The sequence below is a fragment of the Zingiber officinale genome, chromosome 7B (assembly GCF_018446385.1).
Source record: "Zingiber officinale cultivar Zhangliang chromosome 7B, Zo_v1.1, whole genome shotgun sequence".
NCBI classification, from domain to species: Eukaryota; Viridiplantae; Streptophyta; class Magnoliopsida; order Zingiberales; family Zingiberaceae; genus Zingiber; species Zingiber officinale.
The window spans coordinates 75,678,404-75,700,697 of NC_055999.1; the positions used below are offsets into that span (position 1 = coordinate 75,678,404).

Sequence of the window (22,294 nt, forward strand, 5' to 3'; positions counted from 1 at the left end):
AGTAAAATACTTTCTTTTTAACTATAACTTCTTTATACTTGCCCTTACTTGGCATTTAAGCAAACACCTTGTGTGCGCTTTTGATATTCAATCTTCTGGAATTGAAATCAAGTCTAGACCTTAGTCTTTCTTGCTTATAGTTCTTAAAGACAGAAACTCATGCTTATGTAATAGCAAAGAAACTAATAATTGCATGCTCAAGATATTCTAATAGCAAAAGAGACTAGAAAGTATCACCGTGCACATCTAATGGCAAAGGGAACTGATCATGCTTAATTATTAGCAAATGGAAAATTTCTCATGATTTACTAACAGCAAGTGAAAACTAAACAGCAAGAAAATAAATCTAAACAGCAAAGGAAAGTCTAAACGACATGCTGAATCCATTCGAACTCCTTCTCCTCTTCTTTAACAAACAGATTCAAGAATAGAAACTTCAACTCATAGCAGTAAGTAAAGGTATCTGAAACTACTCCTCACTGTGACAAATGAAATGCAGTCTACATGCTCTAAAGGACTAAACTACCTCATGCTCAGATTTAACAAAGAGATTAAATCTAAAGACATCAACAAAGTGGAGCTAAGTGAAGCCAAATGAAGCAAAGTGTAGCAAAGTGAAGTGAAATCAACCTCACGGTAGCATTAATCCAGAAAATTCTGGAAATTGTCTAGAAATAGTTTTAACTAGAAATAGTCTCTTGTACTACTACTACAACATTTGCTAAATCTATCCTAAATGATAGTAGGGTGACCGGTACATTTTAAAAGTACCAAGAAGAAGATCTTCTGGTTTTGAAACCCTTCTTGTATTGTTCTATTCAAAATCAACCATGCAGATATTAACCGAAATCAACCAAAGACAAGTATTAAAACAGGACAATGCTACCAACTGTAAAATGCCATATTTCCTGCTATAATTAAGTAGATCCCTTTAGGTGATTCACGACAGCAAAACTAATCCCATCATAATCCACAAAAATGCAGCAGATCATTGGGCGTGTTGAAACTGAATTGCAAAGTAAATTAATTCACAGCAAAATCCTTTACTCAATGACTTACACGACATCTACACAAAAAGGAACCCAATCAGCGACTACATGGCACAAACTACCTCACGGCAGAAGCATGGATTCCCGATCATCACAAAGAATTCAAAAATTTGAAAACAAGAACAGAAACTAAATCCCTAATCAATCTCAATTCTGTACAACATGATCTGTAGGCAAGGATGAATTAAATCAAAGCTTAAAACTGATTAGATCATCTACATGTTCCGAAACAAGCAGGAAAAGAGAGTTAAATCCCTAACCACTAAATTCGGTACAAACCCAATCCAAAGCAAGGAAAAACAAATTGAAACTCGGAACAACTCCTATTGTAGGTGAGAAGCAACTCACAATGTTTTCTTGGACTTACAACCGGAGAAGTGGACTCTAGGGTTTCGACTAGTTTCAAATCTCGGCGTTCCTTTTGTGTCCGCGTGCTCCCTTCGACGAGAGAAGCTTGGGTCCAAGAAGATCTCACGGAAGTGTCTTTGTCCGACCACCGGAGGCAAAGCCCGAGCTGCGGCTGCGTTTTCACCCGAGAGGAAGTCGACGCCCCGAGAGAGGAAGGAATCACGAGATTAGGTCACGGGATTAATTCTCTTCTCCTCTTAACTTATCCCTTTTATAACCTAGGTCTAACTTTGTTCTTTACTATAACTCATATATATCTCGCTTCAGACTTATTAACAAACCACACGTAGCCCAGTTGGTTGGCTGTTTCCGGTTGGGTCAGGTTCGGCCGGAGGTCTTGGGTTCGAATCTCACCTTCAACATTTTTTTTTAAAACTTCTTTCTTTTTGTAACCCTACTAAACAACCTCCAAAAATTACATAAAAATACTCTAAAAATTCCTAAAAATCTCTAGAATATTTTAAAAGCATTTCCAAATATTTTTAAGGATATTTAGAACTCAAAATAGGGAAAATTGGGTCGTTACACATTTCTCCATATCAGCCTTCTACTCTTTGGACTTATCAAAGCCCTCAGACTTGCGGCGCATCAAGTAAATGTACCCATATCTTGAATAGTCACCTTGAAAAGAGACAAAATATTCGAAACCACCTCTTGCCTAGATAATCATAGGCCCACATAAATCAGAATAAACCAATTCTAACACTTCTTTGACTCTATACCCCTTTGCCTTAAAAGGCCTTTTGGTCATTTTTCCTTTTAAACAAGACTCACAGGTCAGAAAGTTTTCCACTACCAATGAACCTAAAGGTCCATCAGCTATTAACCTTTGAATCCTACTCAAGTTAATATGACCCAACCTTAGATGCCAAAGATATGTTTGGTTCATTTTTAAAGGTTGCTTTCTCTTATTAGAATTAGAAGATGTACTATTAATTTTCATTTGTTGCATCATGGAAGTTATTGGATTATGAGTATACAAATTGCCAACCAACTCACCAGAACATATAACCATCCTATTTTTCTTGACAACCACTTTATCATCAAAAAAATAGAATATCCATCCATAAATAATTTAGAAACTGAAATCAAGTTCTTTCTAAAACATGGTATGTAAAGACAATTTTTCAAAATCAAAGTTTTATTCCTATCGAAAGATAAATAAACATCTATCACTGTAATAGCCGCCACTCTCGTAGCATTACCCATGTAGACGATGATCTCCCCTTCATGTAGTCATCTGGTTTCCTGGAACCCTTGCAATGAATTGTAGACATGATCAGTGGCTCCCGTATCTACACACCAGGTACCGGTAGATAACACCGCTAAATATATTTCGTCAACTAATGAATAAGATATACCTTTATTGTTCTCCTTTCTACGAGGGCAGCCCACCTTCCAATGTCCAGATTGCTTGCATGTGAAGCACTTGCCCTTCAGCTTCTTCACATCTGCCTGTGACCCAGTCCCTTGAGGTCGAATCACTTTCTTTGCCGAACCAACTTGCTTCTTCTTCTTCTTTCCACCTTTCAACTTAGAGGCAGAAATGTTTTCAGTAATGTGAACTTGAGAACTTTGATGAAATAGTCCTTCTGTCGCTTAGAGTTCTGTCAGAAGTTCTACCAACGAATAAATCATTTTGTTCATGTTGTAGTTTAGGCGGAACTGCTCAAAACTCTTAGGCAACGTTTAGAGAATGATATCGACTTGGGTTTCCCCATCAATTTCAGTTTCAAGGAATTTCATCTCATTCATGTTAGGATGTATACTAAAAGTCTAGCTTTTTGTATGAACATTTATTTTGAAATAAGAATCACACTGGTCAAATATCTGCATTTAGTTAAATGTAGTTGTCTATTTAATTTATATTATAGATAACATGGTGTGTAGTGTCACACAGAAGATCATGTTATCAGTTCCTTATAAATTATAAATAGTAGCTCACAACCAAGATGGATTGGGACAAACCATTGAAATGATTGTAGTGTAATTTGGTATTAGGTTATCTTGACTATAAAATTACACTAGTACACTATGTGTGTATTGAGTAGGACCATTTGAGGTTGTTTCTTTTTATACTGACTGCATAAAAGAACATAACCTTTGTTATTATGGATGTGCATACTCTTAATCCCGATATAATAACAAGCACATATACTTAGTATTTATTTCTTTAATTGATCAATGGGTGAGATTTATTCATTAAATCAATAGGCCCAATAAGTTGGGAAATAATATTATTTATATGGTGTGTTATTGATTATAGAAGGAAACTGTGTCCTAGTTATCTAGGTTGATGATGTCCCCTTGAAGAGCTCATAAGGATTTCCATGTAAATCCTACAGGTGGATTTAGTCTGACATGACAATGAAGTTGAGTGGTACTACTCTTGGAGCTAGATATTAATTAAGTGAGTTGTCAATCACTCATTTAATTAACGGACGTTCGATATCTTAAACACAGGGAGATTAATGCACTCATGATAAGAAGGAGCCCATAATGTAATATGAGATTGGTGTGGTAGTTCAATAATAACTCTTTAATGGTATAAGTTATTATTGATGAACTTGAGTTGGGTGTTCAGGGCGAACACAAGAAGCTCAAGCTCATCAGGAGGCCAAAACCAATTCCTCCTCTCGGTCCCTGTTGTAGCCTCTATAAAGCCTCACATTCACCCATTTCGATTTTGCTTCTTACCCAAATAAGGGGTCGACCAAGCCCTCTTGGTGCCCAAGATGTGGGTCGGCCAAGCCATGCTTGGTGCCCAAGCATGGGGCCAGCCATACAAGAAGAGAAAAGGAAGTTTTGTTGAAAATAAAATTTTGTTAAAATCTTTCCTTTTATAGCTTTCTACCATGGATTAAAAGAGAGATTTTAATTTTATTAAAATTTTTCCTTTTATAGCTTTCTACAATAGATTAAAAGAGAGATTTTAATTTTGTTAAAATCTTTCCTTTTTTGTAGTTATCTACAATGATTAAAAGAGAGATTTTAATTTTGTTAAAATCTTTCCTTTTTTGTAGTTATCTATAATGGTTAAAAGAAAGATTTTAATTTTGTTAAAATATTTCCTTTTTGTAATTATCTACAATGGGTAAAAGAGATATTTTAATTTTGTTAAAATCTTTCCTTTTTTTGTAACCAACCATTATAGGAATAAAAGGAAGATTTTGTTTAAAATAAAATTTTGTTATAATCTTTCCTTTTATAGTTATTTACAATACTTTAAAAGAGAGGTTTTAATTTTGTTAAAATCTTTCCTTTTTTGTAACCATCTACAATAGCAAATAAAAGGAAATTTTATCAAAAACTTTCCTGATTAGCTGCTAGTAAAGATTATAAAAGAGGAGGGGATGCTCTCTAATAATACAACCAAGGCTCCTCTTCTAATTTATTATGGTCGGCTCTTCCCTCTTTTCCCTTTCCTATTCATCAGGGTCGGTGACACTTGGAGAAGGACCTTCACCTTGTGGTCGGTTGCTTGGAGGAGAAGAAGAAGAAGGAGGAGGAGGCCTCTTCACTTTGTATTCTTTGGTGGCCGAAAGCTTGGAAAAGAAGGAGAAGGTCGGGTGTCTTTGTCTTGGTAGATCGTCTCCCACACGACGTCCAAGAGGAGAGGAATACAGCAGAAGATCAAGAGGTCTTTAGGTTACAAAGAAAGGTATAACTAGTTATTTATTCCGCTGCATACTAGTTTAGTTTTTTCTTTATATGGATCCTGAAATACCAACACAAGAGGCTAGCGATTTTGTGTTTCAATTTTGTGTTTTGATCTTGTGCTTCAATTGAGGTCTCTTTAGATAAACCTAGGGTTTACTATGAGGAGTTTAAATATTCAATTTCTTTGAAAGGCTTTGTCTAGGAAGTGGTGAATGATCCCATAACCAAGAAGGCCGAGTGCCTCGCCAATGACCTAGAAGCTAATCATTGAAATAGATATTTAATCAACTTCTGTAATATGGTTTAACTTCTGGAGAACACATGAGTTGAACTTGGAGTAATAATGTTAAGTTTCATTTTCAATCCAAGTTTAACTTATGAAGAACACATGGTTTGAACTTGGAGTAAAAATGTTAAGTTTCGTTTCCAATCCAAGTTTAAGAACACATGGGTTGCTAGGAAAAGTTCTGTGCTTGTACACATTTGTATACAGGGGAAACAGAACGATATTTCAAGTAGCACCCAACAATTCAAATGAGCCATCATCTTGAGGATATGATCCCTTATGGGTGTCCCCTCAGTCATGGTGGTCATCATTAAGTTTCTCATGGCGTCTTGCCTGGCAGCCCAATTCTGGTGTCTGAAGAGTTTCTTGAGATTGAGCATCATGTCATAGGCAATGGGTAAGGCCTGATGCTTATGTTGCAACACATTTGACATAGAAGCCAAAATGTAACACCGCACCATCTCATCTGCCTTGACCCATTTCCTATGTCTCTCTATCTACTCTTCATTAGAATCCTTATCAGGCAAGCTAGGACAGACCTCAAGAAGTACGAACTTGTATTCTTTAGCAATTAAGACAATGTCCAAGTTTCATTTCCAATCAATATAATTTAGACTAGTAAGTTTGTTTTCTTTTAAAATAACAGCAAGAGGATTGAAATCCATTTTGAAATCCTAAGAATCACAAAATAAACTATTTGGTCAAAACTTTAGAATTTAAAATAATATTGACTCCTTAAACAATCTAATTTAAATTCACCAATACCTCAAAATACCGTGAATTTCGTATGCCATGATAGTGTGTGTTGGTGCGAGAAGCATCCGATGATCGAACCTGAATTTTGATAATGACAAATGATTCACAGTTAAGGTGTGTTGTGAACTAACGTGCTTGATTGAGTGTTTCAGGTAAGTCCTAACTATGGTTAAGCAAGATAAAAACCCTAGGGGGTGGTAACCCCAGGTCATAGGGAGTGGTATCCCTATGCGGAAAGTCTTGGTGGGTCGAGTGGTTCAGGCAAAAGTCCTAGGGGGTGGTAACCCTAGGTGGAAAATCCTGGTGTCGCGAACCGGGTGGAAGACTAGACGGGTCGGGAAGCGGGCGTTCAGCAGAAAGTCCGGAGGCATCGAACACCGAGCAAAAGTCCAGTCGATCTGGAGGATCGCACTGGCAAAAGGTAAAATCTCCTAAGTGGACTAGGTGAGGACGCGCTCCCCGTAGAGGGAACAGTAGACGTCGGGTCGACCTAGGGTTTCCGGTCGGAAACCCGAAGTCAGACCCGGACAGTCCGATGACTGTCAAATTTATTTATATATTATCTTTCGTGTTCTAACTTTGATTTGGAGGTAACTAACAGTTTTATGCAAGGTTAGAACTGACCAGGATCGGTCGACCAAACCTTGGGATCGGTCGACCGAACCTCCAAGCTACCAGATCAGATCTCCAGAAGCTGGACCAGGTTCGACCAGGGATCGGTCGACCGGACCTCGGGATCGGTCGACCGAACCTGGGATAGGTGTCGACTGGATCAAGCCGAGGTGTGCGGGTCAGAGGAGACTGATTGGCCGACCGAACCTTGGGATCGGTCGACCGAACGCAGGGATAAAGTTTGGCCAAATCGAAGCGGAGTGACGGATCGACGGATCAGATGCGGTGGAGATCATCTGATCGGTCGACCGAACATGAGGATCGGTCGACCGATCCGCTTCGGGTCAAATCTGATCCCGAGACTTAGGGATCTGGATCAGACCTTACAGAGCTATAAAAAGAGGCCTCAAGGTGCAGCTCAGATCATCAACTTCGAACAGAAACTCTGCTCTTCCGTGTGCTGCTGTTAAACGCCTCAACAACGCTCTGCCACTCCAACCAATCACTCCAAAGTTTTCTATTCTCTTTTTCGTTGGTATAGTTTCTTTACTGCACTTACTTGTACTTATTCACTTGTAAAGATTTGCGCTATATAGTTGTTGCCCACCGAAAGCGGTCAAGGACCGCGGGCCTTCGAGTAGGAGTCGAAGTAGGCTCCGAACGAAGTAAACCACTTGTGTCTTAGTATTTACTTTACTTTTCATTTCCGCTGCGTTACTTTAGTTACTCGAACAATTTCCGTAAATCGCTAAAATAGCCACGAGCGCTATTCACCCCCCCCCCCTCTAGCGCTTTCGATCCATCAATTGGTATCAGAGCGGGGTCATTTTGAATTGGTGCAACCACTATTCAAAATAATTTTTTCGTGGTATTTTCAGATTTTTCAGAGTCAATTAGAATTTAGCTTTATAGCTATGTTTTAATTCTTTTTCTCGAATCGGTCTCTGCTCAAGGTTGGTGCAACACCACCCGAGTTCGTGTTCTATTTTCTTCTTCCCGCACTACTAATCCAGGACCAAGTCCTGGGATTTTCTTGTTGTTTATTTTTTTTAGTTGATCTAAAATGGCCCTTCAAGAAGGCTACAGTACAGCCCGCCCCCCGCTATTCACCGGAGACGACTTCGGGTATTGGAAGGGTCGGATGGAGGCATATCTCCAGACTCATTTCGAAGTCTGGATGATTGTCAAAACCGGATTCCAACTACCAACTGAAAGCGCCGGTAAACCACTACCATACGAGGACTAGGACGCATCTCTGATTAAGAAGGTGGAAGCCAATGCCAAGGCGACCTGCACCCTCCAGTGTGGCCTATCAAAAGAAGAACTCAACCGCGTTGGCCCCTTCAACAGTGCCAAGGAGCTGTGGGAGAAACTCATTGAACTTCATGAAGGGACGTCCGACACCAAAGTAAGTAAAAGAGACTTAATTTTCAATAAATTGTTTAATATCAAACTGCAGGAAGGTGAGACAGCTGCCCAACTCCATGCCCGGATTCAAGATCTGCTCAACGGTCTTCACGCAATTGGGCAGAAGGTAGATAACCGGGACATCATAAGGTATTCTTTAAACGCCTTTCCGAGGAACACCTTGTGGGCATCCATGGTAGATGCCTACAAGGTTTCTAAGGATTTATCTACTATTAAGTTAGATGAACTTTTTGCAGAATTCAAACTTCATGAACAGACTAATGCACGCCCGACCGAGAAAGGGTTGGCTTTGGTTGCAGGAACAGGGAGAATGTGCGAATCAAAGATAAAGCGCAAAATCGAACCTGAGTCAGAAGAATAACCAGATTCAGAAGACGACGATGAGCTCACAACCGAAATAGTCAACCTGGTAAAGAAACTCTACAAAAAGAAGGGCTTCAACAAAAAGGATGTCAGAAAGGCCATCCAGTCCAAAGAAGCACAATCAAGCTCGAAAGTCAATTTCGAAGTGACCTGCTACGGGTGCAATCTGAAGGGGCACATCAAGGCAAACTGCCCGAACCAAAAGGATCCAAAGAAACCAATGAGAAAGAAGGCATTGAAGGCAACATGGGACGAGTCTTCTTTCGAGGAATCCGACGACGAAGAACTAGAGCAGACGAACTTTCTTGCGTTGACAGCCCGGGACTACATCAATGGATCCGGAAGCGAGGATGAATCGGAAGCCGAGTCCGAGAGAAGCCACGGATCCACATCCGTTTCCGAAGGGCCAAACCCCTTTGTAAGTAAAAATCGCTTATATAGCTTAATTAATTATTTAATGCATAAAGTAGCTAAGTCTAAAATTCGAATCAAGTCGCTTCTAAAGGAGGTAACACTCCTTAAAGAAACGACTAATAACGAATCCTTGACTGATCCAGTTCAGACTGGAACCTCAACTCAAGTTCAAAAACTTGAGGAAGAGAATTCCAACCTGAAAAATCAAGTCAAGGATTTGAAGACAACCTTAGAACGATTTTCCTTGGGATCCAAGAATCTAGACTTGATTCTTGGAACACAAAGGGCAATCTACAATAGAACTGGACTATGATACAAATCAAAAAAGAAATATAAGTCATATTTATCTCTCATACAAAGAACGAATAGAAAAATGGTCCAAGCATGGGTTGTCAAGTCCAACCTGATCAATCAAGTTGGACTCGGACAATATTGGGTTCCCAAGGATCAAATACATTACCTCGATAGACTATATCGAGGCTATGATCCAGGGGGAGCTAAAACGATCAAAATTCAATTAAAATTAAAAACTCAATTAAAAATTTAAAATTAAATTCAAATTAAAAACTCAATTAAAAATTTCAAATCAAAATTAAAAACTCAATTAAAAATTTGAAATTAAATTCAAAATTAAAAACTCAATTAAAAATTTGAAATCAAAATTAAAATTCAATTAAAAATCCGAGATTAAACTTAACATTCTAAATTCAATTGAAAATAGAAGGAGAATCAAGAATAGCTGGCACCCGCAACTAAACTACCCGACTGGGTAACCAAACTTAATCTACCCGAAATGGGTAAACAAGAGTAGACTACTCGGCAGGGTAATTTAAGTTAGTTAAAATAGGCTAGGTTTAACTTGACCCACGGTACTGGTGAAGTTTTTGGATGATAGTACGTTAGGGAAGCTTGGGCATCGCATGTCTAGGAAGATATGGCTTCGACCTGGTGCATTTGGCCAAGTGGAACTGACCGAAGCTACCCTTAAATGGATCCTAACAAGTTAGACCAAGGTTTATTAATAAGTTCAATGGGTAGGACTATTTGGAAAACCTCGAAGGCATGGTTACTTTAATGAGTTCCTTGTGACTCACCATAGCCCAGAAGTTTATCCAACGAATGCTTACTTGTTAAACCCAAAGCTAAACCTAAATCTAACACAAAGTTAAACATAATCCTAAAATTGAACCTCAATTCATCTCATAAAAATTATAGGAGTCCCTGATTGAAAATTTAAATCGGGCGAGATGACTAAGGAATAGAAATCCAAAATTAATTCATAATTGAAATTCAAAATTCAAAATTAAAAATTAACTTAAATATTTTTCAAATTAAAAATTAACTTAAATATTTTTCAAATTAAAAATTAACTTAAATATTTCTCAAATTTAAAATTAACTTAAATATTTTTCAAATTAAAAATTAACTTAAATATTTTTCAAATTAAAAATTAACTTAAATATTTTTCAAATTAAAAATTAACTTAAATATTTTTCAAATTAAAAATTAACTTAAATATTCTTCAAATTAAAAATTAAGGACTTACTTCAATCAAACTGTCTTTTGATCCATCAACTACTTTATGTGTAGGAATTGGATCAATGGATGTTGGACAGTGGATGCTCCAGACATATGACTAGAGATAGGTTGAAGTTCACTAAGCTAAAACTAAAGAACCTAGGATCAGTTGCATTCGGCAACGATGGAAAACTGAAAGTAATCGGAAAAGGTAATATCGAACTTAACTCCGATTTTATTATTCGAAAAGTGTTATTAGTTGAAAATTTTAATTTTAACTTATTGAGTATAAGCCAATTATGCGATACTGGTTACTCAGTTAATTTTACCAAGTCCGAATGTATAGTCAAACATATTGATAATCCAAAGATCATACTTAAGGGTACTAGGAAAGATAATGTCTACACCATTTATCTACCATCACCCTCAATAAAGTGTTTTCTAACACAACAAGAGGAAACTGAGCTGTGGCACAGGAGATTGGGTCACACTCACATAAGACTCATTTCAAAAATGAGTCAAAATGGACTAGTCAGAGGACTGCCCAAATTAAAAGTTATTGAAAATTTAATCTGTAATGCGTGTCAACAAGGAAAACAAACCAAGTCAACCAATCTTCGTAGAATTACTTGTTTACTTGAGCTCCTTCACCTAGACCTATTTGATTCACACGGAGCCAAGTCACTAAGCAAGAACCAGTATTGCTTAGTTATAATAGATGACTTCTCCAGGTTCACCTGGGTAAAATTTCTAAAAACAAAAGATGAAACCTTTGAAATATTTAGTAATTTTTGTAAATTAACAGAAAATGAAAAAGATACTAAAATTAAAAGAATAAGAAGTGACCATGGAGGAGAATTTGAAAATCATAACTTTACTGAATTTTGTGAAATAAATGGGTACAAACATGAATACTCCTGCCCTAGGACCCCTCAACAAAATGGTTTAGTAGAACGTAAAAACAGAACCCTACAAGAAGCTGCTAGAACCATGTTAAACGAATATACACTATCTAATCAATTCTGGGCTGAAGCAGTTAGTACAGCATGTTACATTCAAAATAGGATTTTGATTAACAAATTTCAAAATAAAACACCCTATGAAATTTATTATAATAAAATTCCCAATTTAAACTATTTAAAAGTATTTAGGTGTAAAGTCTTCATTTTGAACACTAAAGACTACTTAGGGAAATTTACATCAAAAACAACCTCGGGAATATTTTTAGGGTACTCAACAACCAGTAGAGCATATAGAGTGTATAACAAAAATACCCTAAAAGTAGAAGAAACAATAAATATAATATTTGATGAAGAAAATAAATTACCCAACACAATAAATGAAAATGAAAATACTGAAAATATTAAACCAAGAAACAGAAAAGATGACGAAATTCAACCTGAACCTATTGAATTTAAAGAACAAATCACTAACTCAAATGGTATACAACCAACTAGAACAAGCACAAATCACCCATCTGACCAAATTTTGGGTGACCCAACTATAGGAGTCAGAACTAGATCATCTTATAGAAACCAGAGCCAAATAGCCTTGATTTCAAAAATCGAACCCAAAACCATAGAAGAAGCCCTACCAGACCTAGATTGGGCTCTAGCAATGCAAGAAGAATTGGCCCAATTTGAAAGAAATCAGGTTTGGGAATTAGTGCCTAAACCCATTAATAAATCAGTAATTAACACCAAATGGGTTTTTAGAAACAAATTAAATGATCAAGGTGAAATAGTTAGAAACAAAGCTAGGTTAGTAGCTAAAGGATTCAGTCAAGTAGAAGGGTTAGACTATGATGAGACCTATGCTCCTGTAGCAAGACTTGAATCCATTAGGATGCTGTTTGCCTATGCAGCACACAAAGAATTCAAGCTATTTCAAATGGACGTAAAATTCACATTTTTAAACGTATTTATTAAAGAAGAAGTGTATGTAGGGCAACCCCCAGGATTTGAAGACTTCGAATAACCAAATTATGTCTTTAAATTAAAAAAGACCCTATATGGACTAAAACAAGCACCTAGGGCTTGGTATGAACGCCTGTCCAATTACTTAATATCAAAAGGATTTAACCAAGGTCAAATAGACCCAACCCTTTTCGTAAAAACCTTAGAAAATGACATTTTTATAGCCCAAATTTACGTTGACGATATTATTTTCGGTTCCACAAACTCTAAATTTCTAAAAGAATTCACCAAACTTATGGAAAATGAATTTGAAATGAGTCTGGTAGGAGAACTTAATTTCTTCTTAGGTTTACAGATTAAGAAAACTAAAGATAAATTTTACATTTATCAAACTAAATATGCTAAGGAATTAATTAGAAAATTTGGCATGGAAAACTCAAAAATAATCAATACACCAATGGCTACAAATGCCAAAATTGACTCAGACTTAGAAGGTAAATCAGTAGACTTGAAATACTATCGGAGTGCGATAGGAAGTCTACTGTACCTAACTGCAAGTCGACCAGACATTATTTTTACAGTAGGTATGTGTGCACGATACCAATCTTGTGCAAAAGAGTCTCACTTAACCCTTGTCAAAAGAATCCTTAGGTATGTTAAGGGAACCCTAAATGTAGGACTATGGTACCCTAGATCTGGCACCCTTGACCTAAATGACTACTCTGACTCAGACTATGCCGGATGCAAGCTTGATAGAAATAGCACAAGTGGTAGCTGTCAATTTCTAGGACAATGCCTAGTAAGTTGGTCAAGTAGAAAGCAACACTGTGTTGCTTTATCTACCACTGAAGCTGAATATATAGCCTTAGGTGAATGCACATCTTAGTTGCTGTGGATGATGCATACCCTTAAAGACTATCAACTGGAGTATCATAAAACTAAAATCTCAATTGATAATATAAGCTCAATAAATCTAACAAAAAACCTAATTCATCATTCAAGGACTAAACATATAGAAGTGAAACACCACTTTGTAAGGGATCACGTAGCTAAGGGTGATATCGAACTCAACTATGTTGAGTCAAAATCAAACCTAGCTGACATCTTCACAAAGCCCTTACCTGAACTTGAGTTCAGCGCACTTAGAAGGCAAATAGGAATGTGCTGGGTAGAATAGATATTAATTTTCAAAACTCACTGTCTTACTTCAAAACTCATTCTTTTATTCTTTTCAAAATCTAGGAAAAATAATGATTTTAAAATCCCATTTTCTTAGAATTTTCAAAAATATGACTTAGCCTAGGATCTACCATAGAAATCTTGTTCCCCTAGATTTAAGCCAGAGCATCTCACAAACACCTAGGTATACCTTGCTTGTGTTTGTAAAACATAAAATAGTGTGAGATGCATAGGGTACAGCCTGGACTCAAAAATGCTTATTACTGTGCATCAATATGAGTCTGGGCGTTAAATACATTATTAACAGTAATCAAGTCAAGTCTTCCAGCCTTAGTCAAATCTAACTGGACTAAATGACTTTACTTGACTAACCAAGTGAAAACTGTTGCCCTCTAGGCAATCAGTAAGTAGCTAACAGTTAGACAGTTGGTGAAGGAAATGTTAAGCTTAATAATGCTTACACTTTAAGGCTCTGATACTTGATCAAAACAATTTAAATAATTTAACAACTATTTAACTTGACTCATGCTTGGACTAAAGGACCAACTGAATAAATAACCTGAATTAAATTTTTGGTTACTCCCTCTTCACCCTAAGATTTCATAAATTCTTACTCCTATTTTCTTCAATTTTTTTAAGTACTTATTCAAACTGAAACTACATTTTCAAAATTTAATGTTCGCAAAAAGGCTTAGCTAAGTGGCACAGTCATTACTTGCACAATTTCATTCTATACTTAGCTAAAAGGTTATGAATTTCAAAATTTTTTCTAAATAAAAAGAATAAATCTGTTCTATGATAAGCTAAGTGTTACACAGTCATTGGTAAAATTTAATTCCTCCTTTTCTTAAAACTTGCCTTCAACTAGCTTATTTTTTATATATGGCAAAGGGGAAGTAGGAAATAAGGAAATTCAAAGTAAAAAATTCAATTAAAAATAAGTAAAAAATTCAATTAAAAATTGCTTTTATTAAGGGAGAAGAGGGGGGGGGGGGGGGGAGCAGGAAATTCAAAAGTAAAAGGAAGCCCTGTATTAAGGGGGAGCTTCACAAAGTTCAAGTGTTAGCTTTAAGTTATGCTTTTACTTTAATTTATATACTTAAGCTTGCTCACTTAAAATGTGTTGATATAATTGTCTTACTTAACTTTGAATTTGGGTTGCCATAATCAAAAAGGGGGAGATTGTTGGTGCAGGAAGCATCCGACAATCGAACCTGAGTTTTGATAATGGCAAATGATTCAAAGTTAAGGTGTTTTGTGAACTAACGTGCTTGATTGAGTGTTTCAGGTAAGTCCTAACTATGGTTAGGCAAGGTAGAAACCCTAGGGGGTGGTAACCCCAGGTCATAGGGAGTGGTATCCCTAGGTGGAAAATCCTGGTGTCACGAACCGGGTGGAAAACTGGACGGGTCGGGAAGCGGGCGTTCAGCAGAAAGTCCGGAGGCATCGAACACCGAGCAAAAGTTCAGTCGATCTGGAGGACCGCACTGGCAAAAGGTAAAATCTCCTGAGTGGAGAAGGTGAGGAAGCGTTCCCCGTAGAGGGAATAGTAGGCATCGGGTCGACCTAGGGTTTCCGGTCGGAAACCCGAAGTCAGACCCGGATAGTTCGATGACTGTCAAATTTATTTATATATTATCTTTCGTGTTCTAACTTTGTTTTGCAGGTAACTAACAATTTTATGCGAGGTTAGAATTGACCAGGATCGGTCGACCGAACCTCCAAGCTACCAGATCAGATCTCCAGAAGCTGGACCAGGTTCGACCAGGGATCGGTCGACCGGACCTCGGGATCGGTCGACCGAACCTGGGATAGGTGTCGACTGGATCAAGCCGAGGTGTGCGGGTCAGAGGAGACTGATCGGTCGACCGAACCTTGGGATCGGTCGACCGAACGCAGGGATAAAGTTTGGCCAGATCGAAGTGGAGCGACGGATCGACGGATCAGATGCGGTGGAGATCATCTGATCGGTCGACCGATCCGCTTCGGGTCAAATCTGATCCCGAGACTTGGGGATCTGGATCAGACTTTACAGAGCTATAAAAAGAGGCCTCGAGGCCTCGAGGTGCAGCTCAGATCATCAACTTTGAACAGAAAACTCTGCTCTTCCGTGTGCTGCTGCTAAACGCCTCAACAACGCTCTGCTACTCCAACAAATCACTCCAAAGTTTTCTATTCTCTTTTTCGTTAGTATAGTTTCTTTACTGCACTTACTTGTACTTATTCACTTGTAAAGATTTGCGCTTTATAGTTGTTTGCCCACCGAAAGTGGTCAAGGACCGCGGGCCTTCGAGTAGGAGTCGAAGTAGGCTCCGAACGAAGTAAACCACTTGTGTCTTAGTATTTACTTTACTTTTCATTTCCGCTGCGTTACTTTAGTTACTCGAACAATTTCCGTAAATCGCTAAAATAGCCACGAGCGCTATTCACCCCCCTCTAGCGCTTTCGATCCATCAGTGTGGACGTATACTAATTCAAACATTTGTAAGAGGAGGTTTTACCCATTAATTTTATTATCTTGTCAACCTAACTTTATGACAAATAAAATTAATAGTTGGTTCATCTTCGGTCACACAAATAATAGCAATGACTCTGATGGGGAGGATACTATTAAATGCGCCTAAGTATATACCATTACTTGATACTTAGTCCATTAATTAGGATTTTGCCCCTTTAGATGGAGAAGATCACACGAGAAAAAAGCTAATAGACAACGCTTTTAAAGCGTTGTCTTTGTGCCTGAAAAACCGTTGTTAAAGGCACTGTTGTTAAAAGTCTGCTCAACGACAACGCTTTTAAAGCGTTGTCGTTTGTAGCAAAGACAACGCTTTTGCAACTCTATTACAACGCTTAAAAAGCGTTGTTGTTTTTTTACAAAGACAACACTTTTTGCAACGCTTTAAAAGCGTTGTCGTTTTAAAGAAAAAAAATAAAAAAAATTATTTAAAAATCATTATTTTTATATTTACGAAACTATTATTTTTCTTTTACCATGTCTAGATTCGAATTTTATATATAATCAACTCAGCTAATGATTTCAAACTCATACCAAAATAATAGAATTCTGACATTATAAAAGTATTCCTAAACGAAGTGTATAAATACAACACTACTTGCTTTTACAAAATGCTAATAGTAGTACACTGCAAAGTTTAAGGAGAAATATAGGCATTAAACAGCAAGAACGGCCATTTGATAGCCAACCGATAATGGTTACATGTTTAGAAACACTCGATTCGAAGCCTTTTAAAGCTCTTTATACTCGGCCTCATGGTTGGATCAAGTACCTAAAAGAATTCGAACATCAAAATCAGTACATAAGCTGAAAAATAGTACCATGAATAAAAAACCATCAACTTGAATTGAGTCCATAAATGACACATGGAGTACTGAGAATTTCTTAATTTCATGGAATAAATTCATCACATCAATAGGAAACTAAGTGCGATAAGCTACAGAGATTAAACTCTTAGTTGTGATAATTCTACTTTGTCTTCCTCTTTGATCACTCCACTCTCATAACTTCAGAATCAATCTAAAATGGAGCCATTGTTAATGTGATACCAAACAGTAATTTCAGGACCATCATAAATTATTAATTGAACTTGAATTGGATTATATAAAGCATTGCATCACAGAAATAGGATGAAACTCGTAGGAATTCTTAGTAGTTAATATAATGGAAAAGACATTTAATCAAATACTTGATGGGCATGAGTCAATGAAATCATAATGTGTGCAAATTGAAACAAACAGATTGATCTTACCCTGTAACCTCTATATGCTGCTTGGATTTTGATTGCTGAAATGTGGGCATAGTTGGGAACAATCCTTGGTTTTCTTGCAGACGATTTCGATTGTTGAGCCTTCTTGGGGAGCACTTGTTGCACTCTATGTTGTTGGTGTTGCTCATTTTGAACATCCTCCAGTATTCGCTCAATTATGTTTTGTTGTCTATGCATTTGAATAAAGGAACCATTGTCATCATGGTTGGATTTGCTAAATCCCCACTTTTTCTTCTCTCTTTTTTGCAAACAGAAGCTTAGGCTAACTCACTTCATGTTCAATGTTGTCCCTCTCCTGTTCAGTGATTCGATGCAGATCCACATAATCTTTCCGATGCTTAGTGATGAAGTGTTCCAATTCTGAAATACTTTCAAGCTAAAAATAAGAAAATTGTCAAAACATTTATCAAATATGATAGAGATATCACGTATCTAGAGAATATCAAAGCAAGAGACTCTGCAGCTGATGTACCGTCTTAATTACAGCTTTTTCAAATGGAGGTTTCTCGCGCAAAATGAAGGATGCCAAGAGCGCAACCAATTTGGCCTGTCAAAGACAATGACAAGCCAAAAAAATGTACTGTTATAGCATGGTGCCATTAAAATCTTATGAATTACATGTATCATTGTAGCAGTTTCTAGCGTATGTTGAATTGTTCTCAATTGAAACAAACTCACAAACTGTAAAACTCTGAAACAGAACAAACTTGAAATTCTTTACTGTTGAGAAATAGCAATTACAATTTAAGATATGCATAGCCCAGAGTGAAGCAAGAAGAAAAACTCCCATGAATATTCAAATGAATGCAAGGAACACTAACACGTCAATAGGAAGAAGAAAATTAAGATAGTTTCAATCCAATAACCAACCTCGTCGTAGCCAAAAGAGAGAGCTGTCGCATGGGTAGCTTCCCTAAAATCTTCGGTTCTGTCCCTACTCTTAGCCATCACATAACCTTATACCACCTAATCTCTACCTGCTCATCAACGGTTGGAAGCGGTTCGCAGGAGAAACGCTGCTTGCTGGGCTTCTGCTCAACCCGAATGGAGAGGAGGCCTATGGTGATGCTTCGACCTTTGATCAGCCCAAGACAAGAGGAGGCCGTAGATCGATGTGGCTTCTGCTCAACCCGAGAGGGGAGGAGACCGCAGGTGCTATCCTTGTACAAAACAGGGAAGATCCCGGAAGTAGATCCAGGCGGCAGTGTGCCGACCGTAGTGAGCAGAAGCGTCGGTGATCAGCAAGGAGGAGGCCGCAGGCGCTTGCTTAGATCCTTGGGCCGAACCACATCGAGCGATTGCTAAAACATCACATCTGCTGTTGCCCGTTCGAAGCATAAAACAACAAAACCAGGAGAACGATGAGCAGCCTACCTCAGCTAACTATGGAATTGAAGATCACCTGTTTGATTCAGAGAACGAGTCCGCAGTACTCCCCTCTCCAATCCCGTGGATATCACGCTCAGGGTCGAAGGGGAATAAGGTCGAACAGGTGGCCGACATAAAAGGCAGTAGCATCATTCCCTCAACTCCCGCGTCCCCCACTTTGCCTTCCCCAAAGCATCTTTCTCCTTCGCCGTCGTTCTCATTCGACACGTCGAAGCCGAAGATTATCTACAAAAGCAAGGCCAGTCCGCCGTCGCCGCCGCCTCCACCCGACTACCTCAAACATGAGCACGGAAATCACGCAACGGCCAGAAGGCTCAAAGAGGAATTGAAGAACTCGAGCAGGAGAGAATGTCGGGATGCCACCAACGACATAACAAGTCCAAGGAATGAGCAGGCCAATAATTGCGGGGAGGACGTTGCAGAGGCGTCTGGTGGTGCCACAGAAGAAACGTCAAACCATGAAGCGGGAGGAGGGGAAGCGAATGAGGTGGACAAGAAGGCAGATGAGTTCATAGCAAGATTCAGAGAACAGATCAGACTTCAGAGGATCGAGTCGATCAAGAGATCCACCAAGCAGCGAAGTAACAAGAAGCAACAAGTCGTGTGAAGAAGGTGACTATAGCAATTTACACGCTTGTACATAAAAGAAAGGAGCGATTGCTAAAACATCACATCGAGCGCCGTCGAGGTAGCAGCAGCAACTCTTGAAGGAGGCGGCGGAGGAAGAGGAGGAGGAAGGGGTGGCGATGGGCGTGCCAAGGTAGTGGCGCTGCTTCCTAGGGTCGGGCGGGGGTGTGGGCGCTGGTGGTGGCCGCCGTTGGGAAGGTTGTTGGGTGTCGTCATCGCCAGCGAAATCCACCACCACACTTCCCGATTCTTGAGAGGGGTCTGTGCGGCAGTGAAGAGAAGAAAGAGTTGCCAGCCGGTGGTGAGGAAGAAGAGACGGCCGGCGGTGGGAGGTCGCGTGCCCTAGCCGCGCGAGAGGAGATGTCGCGAACAGAAAGGAATCACCAGTACTGTGTCGTCCCATGGGTAAAAGGAAACAAGTTTTCTCCTCCTTTAATCTGGGTCGTCCATATTGTGATGAAGATGGATGAAGATCCAGCCGTCAGATCTTGAGATAAGCGGTCTAGATCATTTAAGATTGAGATGATAACTTGACAGTAGACAACGCTTTTTAGAAATCGTTGTTGTAGACACTAAAAAAAAGGCTAATAGACAACGCTTTTTACGAAGCGTTGTCTTTGACCCGTAAAAATCACTAATAGACAACGCTTTTTAAAAAAATGTTGTCTATTAATAAGAAAATAATGAAATAGACAACGCTTTTCACTAAAAGCGTTGTTAAAAAAAAATAGACAACGTTTTTTATAAAAAGCGTTGTCGTTTAAGTGTTGTAGATTCCCAATTTTCTTGTAGTGGCACATACCTAAATAATTTCCTATAATCATCCATAGAGTAAGCTTGATCTAGTGATCCACAAATAAACTCATCCGATATGGAGGAAGGTACTTAAAGCCAACGCGCAAGTTTGAATGCATCACTTACAAACCAGTAATGGAGACCATGGAATTTATTTAAATAATTCCTCTCCTACTTAGTTATTTAAATTGAGGAATTTTAATCATGTACGCACATCATAGCACACATATCACAACACATAAAAACATCATATAAAGGTAATAAATATGAAAATAAAATTTCCAACTATTATGGTCTCATCCAATGTTGTCCTCCAATATGCTGCCAATGGATCAAGCCATCGCGTCTATCTTGCTTCCTTCTTCGCTGCACCTTTGATCCTCAAAATAGCACCACGCATAGCAAGGATATAAGTCACAACAAAAAGAAATAAAAAATTACATTTATCAATCCTATATTGCATAAAGGAATTTACATGTAATCTAGATCGAACAGAATGTAAAAAAAATATAGCGACCGGCTGCATTTAATTATTACAATCATGCACACACAAAACAACCTCGATATAACCAAGGGTTCAAATTATACACAAACACACAAAGCCATAATAGTTAGATCTATGATGCCTACAACCACAGAATTAATCTTTCTTACATATCCTACTATTATCCTACCTAAACTTATGTACGAGCAGTACATAATTTAACCAAAAACCAATCACATAGAATCAGAAAACATGCTCTGATACAACTTGAAGGCGCTGGAATTTCGTTATGTTTAAATTTCCCTATAAAAAAAAAAATTATAAAAGAACAGAACTTTTCCTAGCAATACGCATGTCCGATCAAACATGTGTTTGATCAATCAAGCAAGTCCTTGAATGATCAAAGCATACCTTGATTGAAGTACAAGATCGCTGGCCTCTTGTGTTGGTATTCAAGATCGATACAAAGAAAACTAAACTAATTACGCAGCGGAATTAAGAACTAGTTGTACCTTTCCTTTGTAGTTAAAGACCTCTTGATCTTCTATCGTATTCCTATCCTCTTCTTAGACGTCATGTGGGCAACGATCTACCAAGACAACACCACCCTCCGTCGGTTATAAAAGGAGGCTCTAGGATGGGGCACCTTCTAATCTTCTTCCTTCCCTTCTTCTTCTTCTTCTCCAATCCGCCGGCCACCAAGGAGGAGGAGGTGTGGCACCAGCCCTAGGAAGAGGAGTTGTGCCGGCCCTAGCAAGGGAAGAGGGGCGCCGACCCTAGGTGGAGGAGGGGGGTGCCGGCCCTTGATGGAAGTGGCACCGGCCCTAGGTGGAGATGAAGGTGGCGCCGACCACAAAGGTGGAAAAGAGAATTGTGGAATTAGGAAAATTAGGTTTTAGGGGGTACCACCTACTCATTTTATAACCTTTGCCGTCGGTTACAAAGAAAGAAAAATAACAGAATTCTGTTTAGAAAAAATCTCTCTTTCTATAGCCAAACCAAGTTAAACCAAGTTAAAGCAATTTAAGTTAAACCAAACCAAGTTAAACTAAACTAAGTTAAACCAAGTTATGGATGGGTGGATGCGAGCCTTTATATAGAGTATACAACAGGGACCTGGAGGAGGAATTGGATTAAGCCTCCTGATGAGCTTAGGCTTCCTGTGTTCGGCCCGAACACCCAACTCAAGTCCATTAATAATAATCCATACCACTAAAGGGCTATTATTGAACTACCGCACTAATCCCATATTACAATATGGGCTCCTTCTTATCATAAGTGTGTTAATATCCCTATGTTTAAGATATCATATGTCCGTTAATTAAATGAGTTACTGACAACTCAATTAATTAACATCTGATTCCAAGAGTAATACCACTCAACTTTATTATCATGCCGGACTAAGTCCACCTGTAGGGTTTACATGATAATCCTTATGAGCTCCTCAAGGGGGCATCAGCAACCTAAATAATTAGGACACATATTCCTTCTATAATCAACAACACACCATATAAAAAGTATTATTTCCCAACTCATCGGACCTATTGATTTAACGAATAAATCTCACCCATTGATAAGTTAAAAAAATAAATACTAAGCATACGTGCTTGTTATTATATAAGAAT

At 38.3% G+C, this 22,294-nt stretch overlaps 2 protein-coding genes across 2 annotated transcripts; one reads left to right on the plus strand and one right to left on the minus strand.

Moving 5' to 3' along the window:
- Positions 1-16,718: 16,718 nt before the first annotated feature.
- LOC122004450 (syntaxin-81-like) lies at positions 16,719-18,621 on the minus strand. Its single transcript, XM_042559337.1, has 5 exons — positions 18,245-18,621; positions 17,847-17,921; positions 17,646-17,750; positions 16,819-16,876; positions 16,719-16,732 (listed from the first exon to the last, which is right to left on the minus strand). The coding sequence occupies exons 1-5, from the start codon at positions 18,320-18,322 to the stop codon at positions 16,719-16,721; spliced, it is 330 nt and encodes a 109-aa protein (XP_042415271.1). The 5' UTR covers positions 18,323-18,621.
- Positions 18,487-19,370, plus strand: LOC122004451. The gene is made up of 2 exons (XM_042559338.1): positions 18,487-18,608; positions 18,710-19,370. The coding sequence occupies exons 1-2, from the start codon at positions 18,487-18,489 to the stop codon at positions 19,368-19,370; spliced, it is 783 nt and encodes a 260-aa protein (XP_042415272.1).
- Positions 19,371-22,294: the final 2,924 nt, after the last annotated feature.

Excerpts from the sequence above, each read along its gene's own strand:
- LOC122004450 (XM_042559337.1), bottom strand. The coding sequence starts at position 18,322 with ATGGCTAAGAGTAGGGACAGAACCGAAGATTTTAGGGAAGCTACCCAT. Across the intron at positions 17,922-18,244 it reads TCTCTTTTGGCTACGACGAG|GCCAAATTGGTTGCGCTCTT; the intron begins GTTGGTTATTGG and ends TGTCTTTGACAG. Across the intron at positions 16,877-17,645 it reads GGGACAACATTGAACATGAA|GTACTTGATCCAACCATGAG; the intron begins GTGAGTTAGCCT and ends GAATTCTTTTAG.
- LOC122004451 (XM_042559338.1), top strand. The coding sequence starts at position 18,487 with ATGTGGCTTCTGCTCAACCCGAGAGGGGAGGAGACCGCAGGTGCTATC. Across the intron at positions 18,609-18,709 it reads CGTAGTGAGCAGAAGCGTCG|CATAAAACAACAAAACCAGG; the intron begins GTGATCAGCAAG and ends GCCCGTTCGAAG.